The sequence below is a fragment of the Dama dama genome, chromosome 24, assembly GCF_033118175.1.
Source record: "Dama dama isolate Ldn47 chromosome 24, ASM3311817v1, whole genome shotgun sequence".
Taxonomy (NCBI): Eukaryota; Metazoa; Chordata; class Mammalia; order Artiodactyla; family Cervidae; genus Dama; species Dama dama.
The window spans coordinates 34,795,462-34,814,464 of NC_083704.1; the positions used below are offsets into that span (position 1 = coordinate 34,795,462).

The 19,003-nt window shown below is 41.0% G+C and overlaps 1 protein-coding gene across 2 annotated transcripts in view; it reads left to right on the top strand.

Annotated features, from left to right (window-relative positions):
• Positions 1-6,344, top strand: part of EIF4E3 (eukaryotic translation initiation factor 4E family member 3) — a 41,816-nt gene extending 35,472 nt beyond the window's left edge. For both annotated transcript variants that reach the window (XM_061128073.1, XM_061128072.1), the window contains exons 6-7: positions 120-275; positions 4,748-6,344. In XM_061128073.1, the coding sequence (XP_060984056.1) occupies positions 120-275; positions 4,748-4,794 (203 nt within the window). In that variant the 3' untranslated portion in view covers positions 4,795-6,344. The remainder of the gene's footprint in view (positions 1-119; positions 276-4,747) is intronic.
• The last annotated feature ends 12,659 nt before the right edge of the window (positions 6,345-19,003 follow it).

Sequence of the window (19,003 nt, forward strand, 5' to 3'; positions counted from 1 at the left end):
GTGCCACCTTCTTTAGATCATCTTCATAACCTACCAGGAAAATGATAAGTGTTAAAAAGCCAACTCTGGAGGACTTGAAATGATCACTCATTTCTTTTTTTCCCCTGCCTTCCCTTCAGATGATGAAGTAATAGGAGTTAGCGTCAGTGTCCGGGACCGAGAAGATGTCGTCCAAGTCTGGAATGTAAATGCCGCATTAGTCGGTGAAGCCACCGTTTTAGAAAAGATCTATGAACTCCTGCCCCACATATCTTTTAAAGCCGTATTTTATAAACGTAAGTGCTTCATTTCCAGTTACTACTTTCTAGCTTATTCTTTCATACTTTTAAAGACAGAAAAACTGTGTTGCCAAAGAGGTGAAGGGAGAGTCACTTGAAATTCTATGATCCACTAAATAATTCAGTAAAATACATTTATGGGTCTAAAACAACAGTTTAGCCTTAGAAATTAAAATGAGATTTTATTGTCATCTAAACACATGTATCATAAAAAAGATACATTATTGTTTTTGTTATTTCAAAAATTTAAACCTAATCTCAGACTCGTCATTCTTACAAGAAATTGCCTTCTATTTGAAGCAACAATAACAAAAAAGTTATTATACGAGTTGGCAGGTAGATTTTCAATCATCCCTTCATAAACAGGGATTTATAATGTGTAACATCTGTATTTGTGGAGGAACTTGTTCTGAGCACAGGCATGATTGAACGTTCTACTGAAATGCTAATACGTCCTCATTACAGATGAGTGTGACACAGAGGAGAATGCACGCATAGTGGTGAAATGTTAGCAGTATGAATAGGTGTGTGGACCCATTGTTTCCATCATGATTCATGTTCATTGCTTTTGTGTGCTCTTTTGAAAAAGTCATCTTTTTCATAGTGAAAACAGCTTAGTGCTCTTAAACCAATGTTTAGTAGATCAAACTGCGGGTTATAGTTTTAACAGTTAGAGGAAAGGATTGACTGTTCTGCACATATATGATGAATTTCCTGTTTTCCCAAACTATTCCAAGAGTCAGTAACCCAATTTTTTTCAACCATGGTGTTTCATTGAATCTAAGATGCCTTTGATGATAAGTATTATTTTAGTATTACTAATAAAGAAAAATAAAAGGCTCCTGATTTAACTGTGACACAGTCTTAATTCCAGGGGTCTTCAAACGTGCAGTGGGGAGGTGGGGAGGAAGTGCATCTTAGAATTAATGAAATATACTCGATGGCCGTTTCACTTTTTCCAACCCCTTATCAAAAAGAGGAAGAAAAAAAAATCAAAATTTGTTTTGTCAGTGTCTTACTATGGGATGAATCTAAGGCCTCCCTCTTAGGAATCATATAATCACAAGCCCAGTGATTTAGATTGTAAGCTGTGGGACAGATCTGCTGCTGCAGATATCCAGAAGGTGTTTAGCTTCTGAATTTTAAATGGAAGTTTATATAGAAGAGATAGAAGATGGCACTACACAAGTTGCTTAACTGATTGTGCAGCATGGAAATCACGTATTTGTAGATGCAATTTGGATCCCTTCCGTTCAGTTCAGTCGCTCAGTCATGTCCAGCTCTTTGCGACCCCATGGACTACAGCACACCAGGATGCCTTAGGGGACATTGGATTTCTCAGGGGACATTCATTGTATTTTCAACCCAGACATTAACTGAAAGGTCACCAAGGGTCTTTTTTTTTTTTTTTCTATTCCCTGAGACTAACTCCAGCAGAAACTCTCCGAAAGGAAGTGTGTTTCACTGCCATTTATGAATGGAGCAAATGCGGTCTTAGATGCAGCTCCCCATATCACTTCAAAGAGGAGAAAAGTGATTTGGAATTGTGAAGTCAGGCACTATGGATTTTCGTCCCATTTCAACACCATGACCTCAAGCAAGTCACGTTCTCTCATCCTTTCACTTTCCCTTCTTAATATTGAGGAGGTTGGTCTTAAATGATCTCCAAGGTCCCTTCTGCTTCAAAATTCTATGATTAAATTTCTAGCTAAAAAGAAAAAAAATTTCTAGCTAACCTGTTGTCAGTTAGCAGTAGACTCAATGTGATAGAAGTGTGTAGGCCACAGAGGTAATTAGGCCATCAGTGGTTAGGCAAGTTTTTAGGGCAGTGACAATAACCAGGTAAGACAGTGCAGGGGTGAGTCATCACTTCGATGTGGCAATGACTGGGGAGCAGGGGGAGAAAAAGGCCAAACAGAGAGGGGAACGTGCAGCTCCCAGAACAGACTCTCTAAGTGTAGACACCATTGTGAAATTTGCAACTTAGGCTATGGGTCTTAGCAGAAATGCATATTTTAATAGTATAAATTATCATTCAAAAATTCAAAGATTATTCAAATTGGAATTGGAAAAAACAAGCAGTTCTCTTTTTTTATATGAAGCAGGCAGTCCTTTACTCAGTAGAGTTATACACCATCCACTGCAGAATTGATTTGGAAAAAGGAAGTTTGGGCAGAAATGTTCTTCATAGCTGGGTGAAGAACAGTGATTGGGTGAGCCAGATCACAAACAGCCAACTCCACGCCTTTCCTCTGTCTTGTTAAAGTAGGATCCTGGTGTTAGTATTTAGGAGCCACTTGAAGTGGTAGATTTTCTGTGAACAAAGAAACCTAATGAATTTGGGCCAGGCCTCCAGGCGGGTGGCTGAGAGTCAGGCTGTTGATAAAAGTTCTCTGTGCATTGGATACAGATTGGTCATTTGACTAAGAAACTGAAACGAAGAGAGACCTCCTCCCCCGCCACCCCCCAAATTCTGTTAGGTTCTTCAGAGCAGCTGAATGACAAATGTCTTCTGATGTGAGAATTGTTTAGAGCCAAGGTTGGCAAACTGCACTGTCAAACCAAATCTGCCACCTTCCCACCTGTTTTTGTATGGGCTGCAGCTGAGAATGGCTTTCACATTTCTCACTGGTTGGAAAAAAGAATCAAAAGAAGAACTACATTTTGTAACATATGAACGTTCTATGAAATCCACATTTCATATACATATGTATATGTATATACAAAGCGTATTGGCACCTAGCAATGCCCATTTGCGTACATATCATCTGTGGCTGCTTTCATGTTAGAAGGGCAGAGTTAATAGTTGAGACAGAGACCCTGTGACCCACAGAGCCTAAGATGTGTATTCTCTGCCCTCTTCCAGAAAGAAGTTTGCTGATTCCTGGCTTTGAGCTTTTCTATATTCCCTTTCAGCCAAAGCTCACCTAAGGCCCGCAGAACTTTCTCTGTTTCTCAGAATGCACCCCCCCCCCCCCCCCCCGCCATTCTGATTGTTCTGTTCTGTCTGCATAACCCATCAGGATGTTACTGTCTCAACGGTGACTGCCCCAAGCTGTCCCTCACACTTACGAGTAATAAAAATCTGCAGACAGTCCCTTTCTCCTGACATAATCGTTTGGTGCCCAGCGTCGCCAAGAGACCTGTGACTCCCCACCTTGGTCCAGCAATAACGATATATTTTGTTGCAGAGCAGGCCATGTTTTCTTTAATGTTTATCCTAAACGTCTTTTTAAAAAGAATTTTAAAAAAACCATAAAAAGTGAAATATTTCTAAAGTTCTGCATATGAGAAATGTTCAGTTACGCCAGCTTAGATTCCTGGATACTCATAGGAATTGGGTCAACCTGAGGTAGCCCTCAGAGCTGTAAAGGGTGCCTCTGCCAGTGTTTCATCCAAGTGAAGACCGGGTTTAGGTGAACAACCAGGAAAATCCTGGAGGGGAAATGATCCTATTCCCCGCCTCACACCACACTAGTCTGAAGAATCTAGTTCATCTGAAAAATACAGACTTAGGAGAGGCTTAGGAGGTAAAAGGGGCCAGCCCGTGTCTGCCTCCCCAGGACTCCCTTCCTAGCAGGGAAGAGTTGCTGGAACAGACCCCGGGGAATCCTGAGTGGCCCTTGGCTGTGTGCGACCTGTCATGGTAACGTTTCCTCTTGAAAGAAGAGGATCCACCCTCACTTCATGATAATGGTTGAACCAGGTCTAGAAAATAGAATTTCAAACTTGGCCTTTTGCCTTGGAGGACATATTCTATATTTCACAGTCCTCCTAGTTCCCACTTCCAGTTTATAAAAATGTAAGTCTTTGGAAAATATTTTTGGTCGCATCATTTTTTATTCTAGGGTTCTTATTTGTAATTATTGTCATTTTGCCAGCCAGACCCTTAGGGCTGGGGGGAAAAAAAAAAAAGGAAAAAACAAAAACTATAACTGGGAAAAATAAAAGACCCATCCCTTTAATCACACCTCATTCCCCCACAGAGAGTGTTTAGAGGTGGGGGAGGACCTACGAGAATTGTTCCCCCCTTGTGTTGTTCTCTGTTTTGTTTTGCTTTTTATTTGGTTTGGTTTTTCAAGATAGGTTTGTGAATGGCCCTGTCTGGGTTCTGTGAGGCACCCCCCACCCCCAGCCCAGCATCCTGCGGGGGCCCCGTTTTCCCTGCAGCATTTGCTCACAGCCCAGCATATCCTCCTCATCAGCTTGTCAGGATTACTCATCCTCCCCGGCCCAGCAAGAAGAAACAGGCAGCCTGCCCGTTGCTTGTTTATTCCCTGTTTTAATTTTCATTATTACGTTTCTCAGGAAATGCACGCCTTAGCTAACAGTTACTGGCACACAAAGGTGTTTGAGTTCTTGCCAACATTTGGGGAAACTGAATGAGATGCCTTAGAGGAGGGTTGCCCCATCCTTTGCTTAAAGTTTTCTTTCCTTTTTTTCTTTTTTGTTTTTTTTCTGTCCTTTAGCCCATGAAGAGCATCATGCTTTTGAAGGTGGACGTGGAAAACACTAATTGCACTCTGTAAAGAATTCTTTGTCCTTTGCTGATTGGTTTTGGAAACGGTCTTAACAGGAGGGAGAGTGAAGAGAAGACCTGCCGGAGCCCGATGCTGGTTCATTTAGAGTGGGTTTCTGCCCCTGCAGATTGAGCAATTAGGACTCAAAGTGGCAGGTGGGGTGGGGGGAGATTGTGTGGGTTTTTACTGTCGCATTACTTGCTTTTCTTTCTTTTTATTTTTGGCTTTATGAATTCTCTGTTCTTTTCTCTCCAGTTTTTTTTTTTTTTCTCTTTTAAATTCCTCATTCAGTCTAATTATTGTTTTCTCTACTCCCCTTTCATTGAGGCATAAGAAATCGGTTTCCCTTTAAGTAGCTGTGCTGTACCTAGTTAATGAGAATATGCATAATCGTGACAATACTGCTTTTGAAAACCACACTGTCCTCCGAGGAACACTAGCTTGGTGAAACCTGTCTTTTGATTATTTGTTGTGACACATTCCTACATACTCTGCACTGGGCATTGTTTTTTTTTTTCTATCCCAGGGAAAAGAAAAACCTTACTTAATCTGATTTTGCACTGACAGCACCCACACCTTTTATTTTTCCTTTTTAATAATTTTTTTTTATTGTTAGAAATGAAAGGAAAATAATAGTTGGGTTGCCAAACATGAAAACTATAATCACAGTTGAGTATCAGGATATATATCACACTGTAAATCCTCGGACCTTCTCTGGAAGTATTCTCCAACCAGAATTTCAATTTGGCCTTTTCAAAAGAAGGCTCAGAGTGGTAGCAAAGGATTTGTCTCAATAGGAAACCTTGTAATTTCTGATTTAAAGAGAAGGTGGTATTTTAATTGCTTGAACTAACCTTCTTCTGAATTTTGGGTGTTTGTACCCATTTAGGGCTTTCCAAATCAATTCAGACACATTTTATTAAATGATCCCATTTTCCTGCTCATGTTGTGTGTCGTTTCCAATAATCAATCATCCTCTAGCCTGGGCAACTTTCCCCTGCCTTTTTCATTTAGGAGCAGAAGTTAAATCTCATTTCCAAGATGAATGTGAACATTCACAAAGTTGAACTCTGAATGCATTTTGTTCACATTAATTTTTGGAATTGTTGAGATACATCGTGTTATGTTACCAAATAAATACCAGTTTTAATAGAAGGAAATGACCACCCTCTGGAACACTCAGAATGTTCCTGATTTCCCTCCCTGCACTCTGCCAGGCCTCCTACTACATCTACCTGAAAAAGGCAGGGCCATTTAGAAAGGCTGCCTCCTGCCAGCTTTTTTCTGGAGTCAGGGGAGCTAGGGCATGCTTATACATCTCACAGAAGGGCGGTGCACTCCGAATTTCCTTTCACCCAGGATTTTTAATTCCTCTTGCATTATTGACCAGCAGAGAGAGGCAAGGCTTCTTCCAACCCCCAGCCTGAGTTTGTAAATAAAATTCTCCTTTCAAATACTTTAAAGGACTTCAAATCACTGTACCCTTCACTTGCGTTACTAACCACATCAACTATAATAAAAAAATGATCATGGCTTTTTTTTTTAATGCTTTGTTTCTAAACTTGAGTTTCTCCACTGATTTCAAAATGAAGTATAAGAATATCAGACCCATTTTCAAAGCCTGGAACTTGTTCTTTTTAAACATTGTACCAACATCCAACTTGTTTTTAAATTATTGATCAAGAATTGAAAAAAATATTCTGGGCATGAGTTTAAATTCTCTTTTATAATATAAGTATTTTTCCTGATAGATTAGAAGAAAGATTATAATTGACTTACCTTCTTTATAATTGTCATATATATTTCCTTAAGTAAATGGATTATGAAGTATTTTTATTTTTGAACTTTATTTAAGACATTGTGATGACATGTTCAAGTTTTGCATGTATGTAGCTTTTGAAGAAAAAAAATAAAATAAAAGGAACAGGAATGTTAGGCTCCCATTAATGTTTTCTAGTTTCTGTTGTTTATGATCACGAAACATGGCTTAACACACAAAGTAGATTTTTCTGTCCCAGAGAACTTGTGCAACTCTTTCTGACTCTGGAAAATACCAACCGTGAGAAGGATTTAATTTGCCTAAGTTAAGAACCTATCATCTAAATTACTCTGAGAGAGGATTTTGTCAGATTTTGCTTTGGAAATTGTTTTAATTGAATATTTAGTTCATAAGGGACAGTGTATGAACTAAGCTGATTTAATCAGTTTAAAAACCTCTCATTACCTTTTTGGATTAAAGAAGCTAATACTCTTTTGAGGTACAAGGAACTGTCTTGTGGGGCATGTGACTTTCGTGTTAGGGTAGTGTCCCCTCCTTGGCCGCGGCTGGGGAGGATGGGCAGTCCCAGCAGAAGCCTCTTGTCTTTCAGCCAAGTCTTAGCAGGTGTAGCCTGGACTCTGTGTAGAATCATCCACAGTCCCTCCTGTTCAATTGAGGACGGATAATACCTGTTGAAAGTGACTTGTCTGTGTTTCGGTTTTCTTTTGTAAGTGCTTTATGAATGCTGACTTACTCCATTTTGATATTTCCCCCTCCCTCCTCCACCTTTTCTGCATTTCTAAAGTGAGGGTGTAGTTTACAGAGAACATGTCCATTTAATATCATGTACCTATTAAATTCAGGATGTAGTTGACGGAGAAAAATACAGAAAGGAAAACACAGTTCCGGTAAACTTTTGAGTTTAATTTGACTTTGGTCTTCTCCACTCTCTTGAATTTAGCTGATGTCTACATTCTATATACGGTCACAAAAGACTTTATACTTGAAAGAAACTTTATTATTGGATCCACTTGACATAATGTATAATGTAGCAACAAAGATTGTCTTTTGTGAAAGGACAGGGGACTAGCCAGTGTGGTGCAGCTGAGCATTGAAGTCTGAGGGCTAAATCCCAGTCGAAGTTTCCTTAAACAGGGAACACCCTCTAACCCCAAAGCAAGTCACCCCAATTGTGCACTAAATATCTGATCCAGTCTGGCCAATGATACACACGCACATAGTCAGCTGCCCTTGTTATAAACAGCTCTCGTCCTCCCCTGAAGCAGTGTCACGGTGTGGTGTTCTAAAATAACTTTATTATTCCAGGAGGTGGGACTTTGCTATAAGATGCCCAACTCCAAGAGGATCCCAACTTTTGTACTTAGATGAAACGGACAACATTTAGATCGATCACATGGTGGCGCTGCCTTCCAGCCAACGGTCCTGGCTCAGCAGCATAATGTATCCAGCTCTGTGTAATTACGTTAAGATTCTACTGCCCATTGCTCTTGTGGTTTTATAAAACTTTGATGAGACGCTACCAGTAGAGGTTTAGTTCACCTACACCTAATGAAACTGTGTCAAAGATAGAACACTCTGGATGTGGTTTAAAAAAATCTCAAATTTTAGGCTCTCATTGAGCCTTTAAGCAGTTAGGAAGAGAAGGAATGAAATAAACCAACATATAAGAAATACCAGAAATATTTCATCACATTGGGCAAATATTGTGTCCAAGGGGAGAAGTGAAATTAGAGTTGGATTCTCTTGTTTGTGTTCGCTTTCTAAATTTGAAACTCCCCTTTAAGAGTGTAAGTCTGCTGTTTACCTTCCCTGTATTGATGTTTCTATCACATTCCACTCACTACAAATGAAAGTAGAGGACTGCCTGTAGATGCTTTATTTCCTAATAGAGGATATTCAGACCGATTACAAGAGAGTTCGGTGACTCAGGATTGTAAATGCCTGGAGAGCTGCCTCAACAGCAGAGAGGAGTCCGAAGGTGAGGAGGAAAAGGTTAGGGATGGGAGTGCAGTGAAAAGCCCCTTGAAACTCATCTCCTGTATAGCAATTAGAGTGGGCTATTCCTCTGCATTTCCCATGAGGAAAAAAAGCCCAAACAGATGACACACATTTCACACATCTGATGATACTACTCTGGTTTTGTTTTCTGCTTTTACGTATGCATCAGAATCTAACTACTTCTTATTTAGGTTAACCCACTGAGGCTCAAAGTCACTGTCTTGTAGATCTTACTGATGCAACTTGACTCTTAGAAAACTCACAGACTCTTAGAATTTTAGGGTGGAAGGGACCTTTGAGATCATCTACCAGGGCTTCTTGTCTCTTAGCTTCTAGAAGAACTACTGGGGTGCTTCCTTTTTCAACCCCAGACCTAAGAGTTTCTGATTCAGATACCTGCCTTTTTAGCAAGTGCCCCAGTAGTTCTAGTATGGGTAGTCCTTGGACCCCCACTTTGTGAATCCCTGATTATATCCAATCCCTAGATACGACAAACGAGGAGAGCATCCCACCCCCTATCCCCCAAGCTCTCAGGTGACCTGATTTCGATTGTATAATACCAACAACCTTCTGAAGCCTGGAGAAAGCCATTATTACTTAGACTTGAAAAGATGATGCTCGTAAATAACAACTTTATGGCTAGCACCACAAGTAGTAATAAGTAGCCCATCTCCGGAAGTCCATAATATAAAACCTTTAGTACAGAGTGGTAGGCTTTTCTCTTTTCTAAATACCATTTCAGCCTGTTAAGAGAAAAGAAATTAATGTTCAGAAAAAGTAGTTACCCCATATGTGCAGTAACTACTTTTCTATAATGTCTTATGGCATCTGGGGTTCAGCATCATTGAACAAGATTAAATGAACGTTACAGAGCTATAAAATTGCATGTAAAATAATGCAAAACTGTTCGAATGACTATCAAAGAAGCCCGTGAATGAATTTCCACTAAAATTAATTGTCATTCCTAGACATAGCTTAGCAAAGCTGTTACTAAACTGGAAGGATTCTCTGATACATAAGAGTATCAAATAAAAAATCAAGTAAGTGTACCTTAAACCATGTTAATGATAAGTGACAGTCATCAAGAAGTCAGTATTATTTTGTTCATCATTGCTACTACAATTGAGAATCCCATTGTATATGTGTGTGTGTGTTGAATGTACCTTATTAGAATATCCAATAAAATAGCCTTTTGGATATTCTATTGTGTCCTTCCGAAATCATGAGGTTGAAGAAATCTGTCTTAAATGTTTTTGTTTTGGTTGTTTCCTGAAAAAAGTGATCAACTCATTTAACAAAGTGCGTGATTTCTTCATGACAGTTTCAACTTCCCATGTTAGAGAATTTTTCTGAAACTTTTATTTTGGAAGTGTTTGAGATTTACTAACCTGGCAACTTTACATGAGAGAAACAAGAATGAGGTAAATATGAGCACTTCTGAGTTTTATGTAGAACTTTCTTTTTTTACAAACAAAGAATTGACTTTTAATAAAGGTTTAGCAGGTGAAAATTTTATTTTTACCAATTAGTGAAGAGTGGGGAATATTAAAGGACGTTGAACATTTTAATTAAGTTATAGGGTTTTTTAATTTTCAAATAAAGCTATTAGTTTTGGTGCATATACATTAAAATTCCCCCCACCCACCCCTGAATTTCTTAGCCCTTCATCAGGTAATATGGCAGGCCGCCATTGTATGGTTTTTCCAAAAGATTTTAACTGTCTTCTCAGTAATTAGTTACTAACACGTCACCGTTCCTTTGCATGTCTTCCTCATTTGAGATTTCAGCTTCATTGAAATTGTTACATAAAAGGACCTCAGAGCTTAAACTAGTGGGCACACTTCAGCTTGGGACCTACAGCACCATTTGTCCCAAGTCTAAAATCTTATCAGTCTGAGCTCAAAATTATTCATTCTTTTGAACTGTGTTACCTGTATAAGTTGAAGCAGGTTTATTTGCCTGATTTCTTGGATCTGCCTGTGCCCCCTCCTCCCCATGGTATACCATCTGTGCCCTGTGCTTTTGGGGCCCCTTCACATATGGCTACAAGCTGGTGTAGTGCCCTTCCTTTTGATCTGGCTTCATCTAGTGATTTGCTCAGTATTTTTAAGGTCAGACTGAAGAGTTTTCTGTTCTAGTTATTTTTGATTTTATATTGTGTGTTGTGTTTGATGTTTCGGATCCATGTGAACGTTGCATCTCTAAGTCAGTAGTTTTTATTCCAGCCTTTGGCAGCCGTCAGGTAAGACTAGACTAACTTTCTTACTTGAAAACATGTAGTGATTTATGTGTTCAATGCACATGTTTGGCTTTTTCATGAGAAAATGCTTACCGTTTTCTAATTTGGGACTATACTGCTGTGAATTGGCACTCCTGTCTTTTAAGTTAGAACCTTGTGGGGTTTGTTTAAGCGTCTGTTAATTTGTAGAACTTCATGTTGAGATTTTTGTTAATCTGTTGCCATGAATTCTTATGCCGTAATTGGGTTCTATAGTATAGAAATGTAGCCCCTCAGGTTTAGAATTTCATGCGATGTTATTTAACCACATTGCTTCATCTTAAGAAGGTTCCAGGTATATATGTGTTGACTGTCAAACCCTGTTTATTCCAACACCTGCTGCAACTTTCCGCCCACCTGTTTGAGTGCGCGCGAGCATGGTATCTGACACTAGTGTGTCGCCGTGGTCCTCTGACGGGAAGCAGTATCTCTGTTTCTTCTACTCCCTTCTTGAATATATTTGGTGATAGGGCACATCTTGGTGTCTTGGAAAACACATTTCATTTATTTGCATTCTTTTTTTTTTTACCCTCTGCTAAGAATGGTTTCATTTTAGAATAAACCAATCACGCTTGTTTCTTTTTTGTCCCCCAATTTGCCCGTAAGATTCAGATTCAGTTGTTCCTTTTTTTTTTGTTTGTTTTAGTTGTTCCTTATTTAGCCAAGTAGATTTACGCATGCTTAGAGCTACTGTGTCCCTTTAAAAACAAACAGAAGAAAGCAGCAAACTCTTTCTTTTTGACTTTTTATTTCATGTTGGAGTTCAGTTGATTAACAGTGTCCTTTTTAATTTTGGGTATGCAACAAAGTAATATACATGTATCTATTCTTTTTCATATTCCTTTCTCAATTAGGCTGTTAGAGAATATCGAGGAGTTAGGGCGTTTGGTATTATCATGAAAACCAGCAAACTCTTTATTTTCTCCCATTCATCTGCAGACTTTCCTACCTCTCCCTGCAAAAGCAAACAATTTTCAGGATTATGTATATGATGCCCAGTTAATTGCAACCCAGTGAATTTCATGCAAGTGTTGAAGGGCAGGGCATAGCACTCTGAAGGCTTTGAGATTCCCTAATATCTCCTCTCCCATTTGAGTCTGGTAACTGCAGTCATGTACTTAGTGTGCGTGTTATCACCGAGCAGTTATCCATGCACTTGCGGAATGGTTCTTGGTGGTTCTATAAGCATAGGCTCAGCCTTCCCACCTAAAATACAGTGTTTTCAAGCCCAGTGACTCTTTTAGTGTAGTAACTGCTGTTAAGGAATTTTTAACTGCTTTCACTAATGAATGTAGTTTGTAAAAATCTCTGGAATCCTACAGGAAGGTAGGTCTTTTGTTATAAAAAGAAAACAGTAGCATTTACAAGGCTCAGCAAGTTAAAATGTGTATCATTGAAATATGTATCTATTTCCCATCATCTGGCTTGGCCATGGTGCTGACTAGCGTATTTCTTGCCAGAGAAAATAAGTTTAAATCATAAGCATATTTAACTAGCAAGCATAAATCATAAACCCTTCCAGTCATGAGCATACTGAACTCTGGTACCGTTTGTACAGATGGTATGGTTAAATGTGTGTGCTCCTCCCAGCCTCAAAGATGTGGACAAGCTTTTACTCCCCGATTTCCCCTCATTCAGGAAACTTAAATCATTTTTTTTTTTTTTTTTGCACACATAGAATTCTAGAAAGCACAGACCTAGAGGAAGGTTTCAGGTCCTAGGAAAGTTTGGGGTTTTGTGACTTACTGGAGAATAATGGAAGTGAAGGTTCAGCATTGAAGCAATATGCCCCCTTTTAAGGCAAACATGGTTGGTGTTTTGTGAAGATAGTCAAGTTCTGAAGGACAAGACTTTGATTTTCAGAGTGTATCTTTAAAAAAAGAATCACAGAGCCATAAATAAAGTTTTAACAGAAGTCCCTTCTCTTTCAAAGAGTGTTCCCCAGGTGGCTGGTTCTACAGAAATACTTTTAGATACTGCAAACAAAGCTCCTATTGTAAAATTTATTTTTAAAAGTCTAGTAAAACAATAACACATCCCTACTGACGTGCGTTGTGTGGCAAAACGTTAACATTTTGGAAACTAGTAAGCGTATTTATGTGCTCACTGATTGTGTTTTATGAAACATCACTTTAAAGACCTTTTTATTGTAAAGTAAAACAAGAATATAGCAAACCACCCAATACAAATGTATAGCTTAGTGAACTGTTACCAAGGGAATATCCTTCTAACAGCACCCATCTTGAGGGATAGAACTGTTCCATCTACCTCAGAAGCCCCAGTCACAAGTCTCCTCCTGGGCACAGCCCCCACCTTCCCCATTAAAATAACCATTACCCCGACTTACAGGAATGCTTCCTTGCATTTCTTTCGGGTTTTATCACCCAAGTGATAAACCTTACTTTATATTTTTGTATACAGAAGCTCCGTTATACTTGTGAAGGTTGAGTTCAGAAAAATTATTTACAAGCCCTTTAAAAGGTAAGTGTGGAGTGACACTCCGTAAACAGAGTTGCTACCTACAAGTCCGCCATTGGGCAGAGTTTGGCAGGCTTCTGCTGAGGTCTGCTGCTCTGGTCATAGCTATAATATCACTGAAAATAATAGCTAATGTGTATGGAGTTCCATGCCCTCTAATCAACATGGGTTAATGAATGTCCTTCACTCCAAAACTCTAGGAGGTAGATCTCATTGCTGTCCCAACTTTCTGTATGTGGAAACTGAGGTTCAGAGAGGCGAGATAATGTGTCTGATGTCTGAGATCCGTATGAGTTTGTCTCTAAAGGAAAGGATCTACAGCCTTAAGAAAAAGATGGAAAAGTCACTGGCCTTAGTTCACTGTTTTCCTTTCACAAATGAATAAATGATCCAGAGAGTATAAAGAATTTGTGTAAGGTCACAAAAACAGTCGGTGGCAAAGTTGCAGGCAGATCCCTAAATCTTGTGGCTGTTAAAGTCAACGATCTTTCCTTCATTCCCTACCCTCTGTGGAAAAAAGGACACGTTTTCTAATCTGCTTCTCTGCATCACTTCCACATGAGCAGATTTGACTTTCAACCAGTTTATAACTAGGACACACCACCCACTTGCTTATTTTCTCAAGATTTTAACTGGGAATTTTAAAAGTTTATATTCGAGGCTTGCTTTCCTGCCTCACTTGAGTGCCCAATCTGTGGATGCACATGCCTCACACTCTTCTCCAAAGAATGTACAAGAATAACACATTTGACTGGTGTGGATGGCAGGTGAAAAAGAATTACTGGTGCAGTGTAGGCCCTTCCACATATTCATGGCCAATTCTGGATTATCCCAGCACAGATGGATCATGCAGAATCCCTCTTCTGCTTCTGACGTGACCTTTAACTATTTGTGTTTGCAAATGCTTCTACCAGAGACTGCAAAGGAGAAGAGCAGAGACGATGGAACTTGATTCCTTGACCAGAAGATTAAGCATCCTGGTAAAAAGGTTTGGCGATTCTGCTGGGACACTCTGGGATTCTCTCTGGGTTGAACCCCTCTGGGATGCCTGACTCAGGCTTGGGTCTGAGCCTCCAGCAAGGAAGCAGACTGGGCAGCATGCACGGAGCTTAGTTTGGAATTTGTTACTGGATTGAGATCCCGTGAACTTGTGTCTTGAGCAAGTCACCTGTCTTCTCTAAGCCCCAGTTTCCTCATCTCTGTGAGGGAAGGAGGTGGCGCTTCTTCAGAGCAAACAGCATAGTTAGGCACCTAGCTCAGTACTTTGCTCTGCAAAGCAGTAGTAAATACTCCCATCGGTTGGCTGAATCCATGAAGTTCAACCGGTAAAGAGAATGGAGCTGATCCAGTGAAACTTTCACGGTTTCCTCTCGAGGGGTTGGCCCAGTTTCAGCTGTCTGAGGTCCTGCAAGTTGTTGGTGGCAACAATGGCCAAACTCACTAGTCTCCCAGCTGCGTATGTACTGATCGTTCCACCTCATGACACCCTGCTGGGGAAAACAGATCTGCCTTCTTCACTTGCACCCTGTGAACCTGGCTTCTGAGTCCATTTGCCATGAACCTGTTTAAAACCTGAATGAACCTTGCCATTCATTATTTTCTAAGGATGTGATTGTCTTCGTTACTCAGGAATACAAAAAGCAAGTTTGGTTGATTAAAATGTTTCCAGGCTCAGGAAACTCTGGGTTGAAACTGAGGAAAATTGTGTTGTGTTAGTCTTGTGTTGTCCAATGTGGATTGCAGGCCTGCAGACGTGACATGGGATGAAGCCTGTAGCAGCCTCCCAAAAAGTCCCTAAATAACAGGTATATTCTTTTAATCCTGGATACCTTAAAGACACGTTGATAGACATTAATAGAGCTGAGATAAGGATTATATGGGATATTGACTCATTCACTCAGCTAGTATGTATTGAACCAAGATATACCAAGCACTGGGGATAAGAAAATAAATAAGACATCATCCATTCTTTGTGGAGCTTACAGTTCAGGGGATGGGTAAATATCATTGAAACTTCTGAACCCTAGATGGTAAGAAAGACAGGAAATGGTTCTTAAATGTCTTTGACTTCCAAATGCCTACACATTCTGCAAACATTCTGCATGTTTGAATGAAAGAATGTTTGAATGTTACCCTAAGTAGAGGTTTTTTTTTTTTTAATTAAAGTATCCTTAGATTTCTAAAGCTGAGTGTTTAATCTCAGCATTGTTTTAAAATTCTCTAATAATAGTTTTGACAATGAATTCAGTAACCACAGAGGCTGTTTATAATTTGTTGGTGCTTTTCAAACATCTTTCAAAGCCAAGCGAGCCCTCGACTTCTGCTCAGTAATTCACTGTGTCTTTATGTCTCTACCTGAGGGGTAACCGTCATAAAACGGCCTATGCACCAACACGTTAAATATGGGGATTCTTACACTGTGGAATGTCTAAAGATTGCTTACTCTGTCATTTTAAAAAGCCTGTAATTCCTTATAAAGCATATATAGCATCTGAACAAGAAATATGACACTAAGTCTCGGATTAAATAATATCTCAGGGCCGCTACCTTATGCATTTTCAGCAGTTTGGGAACTCCACTAAGTGCAGGTTAACAAGACCAGAGCATCGTAAATGAGCATCTGTCCCGTGACCCAGCTGGAGACCCCTTCGATTATTCATTCCAGAAGCACGTGCTGTCACCAAGCTCAGCCCTCTGGGCTCTCCCACTCTCTGTAGTCTTTTGAGATTGGCAGGAGGTCAGATCCTTCCACCACTGTGCTTCATGGCATGGCTTGGTGTTCGCCGGGTCTTGCTTTGTAGCCCTGATAGCTCTATTTTCAAAATTAAAGTAAACCAAAGGAGACCCTGGCCAGGGAGTAATCCAACCCTGAATGTTTATGTGGAAAAGGGTTTGTGTTTTGTTTTGTTTTCAAGTGTTTTAAGTGAGAACAGGCAGCTCTGGGAAGAACTTGTTCGATTCGGCACCGCTGCTGCTTTGCCCACTGACCCGGACTTTTGCAAGCCCAAGTTCATCCTTCCTCTTCAAAGGCCTGGCTCTGAGCGGATCACACATTTTCCTTGATGACAAATTAATCAAACTTGATTTCTTGGATGAGATGGATACAAAAGAACTACAACTCCCCGAGGCCCGAAAGTCAATACAGCCCTTCTGGCTCTGATTAGAGTAACAAAAGGATATCTGAGAGGCATCTTCCTCCCGCTTGAGGCTGTGGGACGAGCTGAAAGCCAGCCGAGCTTGTAAAGGAGAAAGGCCTTATTAAAACACATTTCAGCTGCGACCCAGTGAACGGCGAGCCCCCCTGACAGAGAAAATGACTTCTTACTAAATGCTCACCTTTACTCAAGAGCAAAGTTTCCGCTTAAAAAGACCGAGAGGAAGTAGTATATTATGAATCTGAAATGTTTATAGATCTCCCCTTTTATGTTTCTGCTGTGAAGATGAGGTTAAAAAAGAAAGAAAGAAATCCGTCTGTGATATCTGGCAAATGTTAGATATAGCCCTGAGTTTGGATAAGGAAATTGACTTCTACCTGGTTAAAAAGGAAATTCCCCAAGTCAGGGGGATTTATGTACCTGTGAAGGCAGGCCTAAGACAAGGTGAAGGAATGGGCTTCAAGATGCAGTTGCTGTGGGTCTGCTCTGACAACCCACTCAAGGGAGAGAGCGAGAGAAGCATTCTGCTAAATCAGGGAGCGCAGGATTTCAACGCAAACCCCTCTTAGCAGCTTTGTCATCTGCCTGTTCTGTGGGGCATCCAAGGACACTGCTCGCATCCTTCTTGTGATTGCTCTGCCTTCTAAATTTAGAAGAATTGCTGTTTCACAAAATATGGTCCCCTGACTGTCCTGGGCCAGCTTTACGCTTTCCCCCAAATGCCTGCACAAAATAAAGGGTTCATACCTTGAGATCAGAGTTTTGAAAAGAAGTCTGGGAAGGTTTTTTTCCTTCCTGCTTTAGTAATGGAGGCAAGACACACACATCTACACACCGTTGGTTCCCCTTCTATAAGTTTGTAGGGTCTGCTGGCCCACAGCCCCAATGTTGACTGATGGTTGATACATGTGGGTGGAGTGAAGTGGGGTCATGTAGGACCATCTCTCATTTATGACACTGGGTTTGAAGATCCCTCCTCCAAGTATCTTTTCTGATCCTGACAGGTAGTTTTCAAAGTGTCTGTAGCATTCCTGGACCCTTAATCACTCAAAGCTGTTGTTGAGATTCCAGCAATGAGCAAACTACGGCATTTCTGCCTGCCCCTGTGAGCCAGCTCCAGCGCCACCCGCAACCCCGCCCTCTGACATGTGGGTTCCCAGCTGCGGCAGCCAGACCCTCGTGTCTCTAGCCCTTCACCCTGGTCATGCCCTGCTCACCCCTTTCTGGTGCTCTGAAGGGGCGCCCAGGTCCCCTTGCCTGTCAAGCCCGTTCTGATCTCTACAGCTTGAGTGGAGCCCTCCTCTCTTCAAATCTAGGAGATACCTGCATCTCTTTGACTCCCCACCCCTCTATGGCCCATGGCTCATTCTGGGGTGTGTGTATATGTGTGTGTGTGTGTGTGTGTGTGTCCCTTGGCAGGCTGGCACTAACTTGAGTGTCCCTAGGCATTTTCACATCACACCTCACCCCCAGTCCTAAACACTGAGGCTATGCTCTTGGTTGAATGGAGGAGCCACTTTGTCAAAAGCCCATCAGACGTCGCATCTTGAGAAAGCCACGCACCGTTCCTAGGGAATCGCTTTTGTGGCTGGAGAGAGCACTGTGTTTGGAATGAGAAGACCATTTCCCACCTCCCTACAGCCCAGCCTGCCGGTTTTGTGACTCCGAATGAGCTGCCTGACTTCTGAGCCTCCGTTTGCACATCTGGGTAAGAGAAAGGATGAACACCCCCATCACTGGGTGGGAAGAGTCAGTGAAAAACTTATGCATGAAGGCTATGACAAACTGTTAAGTGCCTTTCTTGTGTAGGTTTTGATGTTAATGTCTCATGATGTGTTTTGGTCAAGTTAGTCTGGGGTTTTTTGTTTGGGTTTGGTTTTTTGTTTTTTAAGGTGTTTGGCAAGTTTGGTTGTTTTTTTTTAAATCACACTCTGAAGTAGAGTCCAGAAAGCTTTTATCTTTTATGAAAATTCTTTTTTTTTTTTCCCCTTTAGGATAAAACTAATGCATGCTCACTCTTAACAAATATCAACAATAATAATGGTAGCTGGCCACATCCCCCATCACCTTTTTTATTCCTAAATGATTAGTAGGAAATAACAGTGTCTATGAATATCTGAAGATAGGCAAGAAAACTGGGCCAAAGTTGGGGCGAGGGGAGAAGGCAAAGAGCTGTACAGAAAGTAAGGGACACTGTGTTGGAACAAGGAGGCACCAGAGCAACGCGATATGCCTGGCGGAGAGGCACCGCCTGCCCACAGGTGGGACGAGGAACAGTGATGAATGAGTACCACGTGTCTCGTCCACGTGTTTGATCCGTCGACCATCGCGCTCCGTCAGCGTGGCTCCGCCCTCTTGACTCTGCTCGGGAGGTGGGGGTTTGAAGGCGGAGAGAACCCTGGGGGAGCCCCCTTGGACTCTCAAGAGTTTAGACCGCTCCCCCCACCCTCCACCACCCCAATGAGAAACTAAGTTGTCCCTCACCCGAACCGACAACTTTGCAGCGTCTTCCCGCC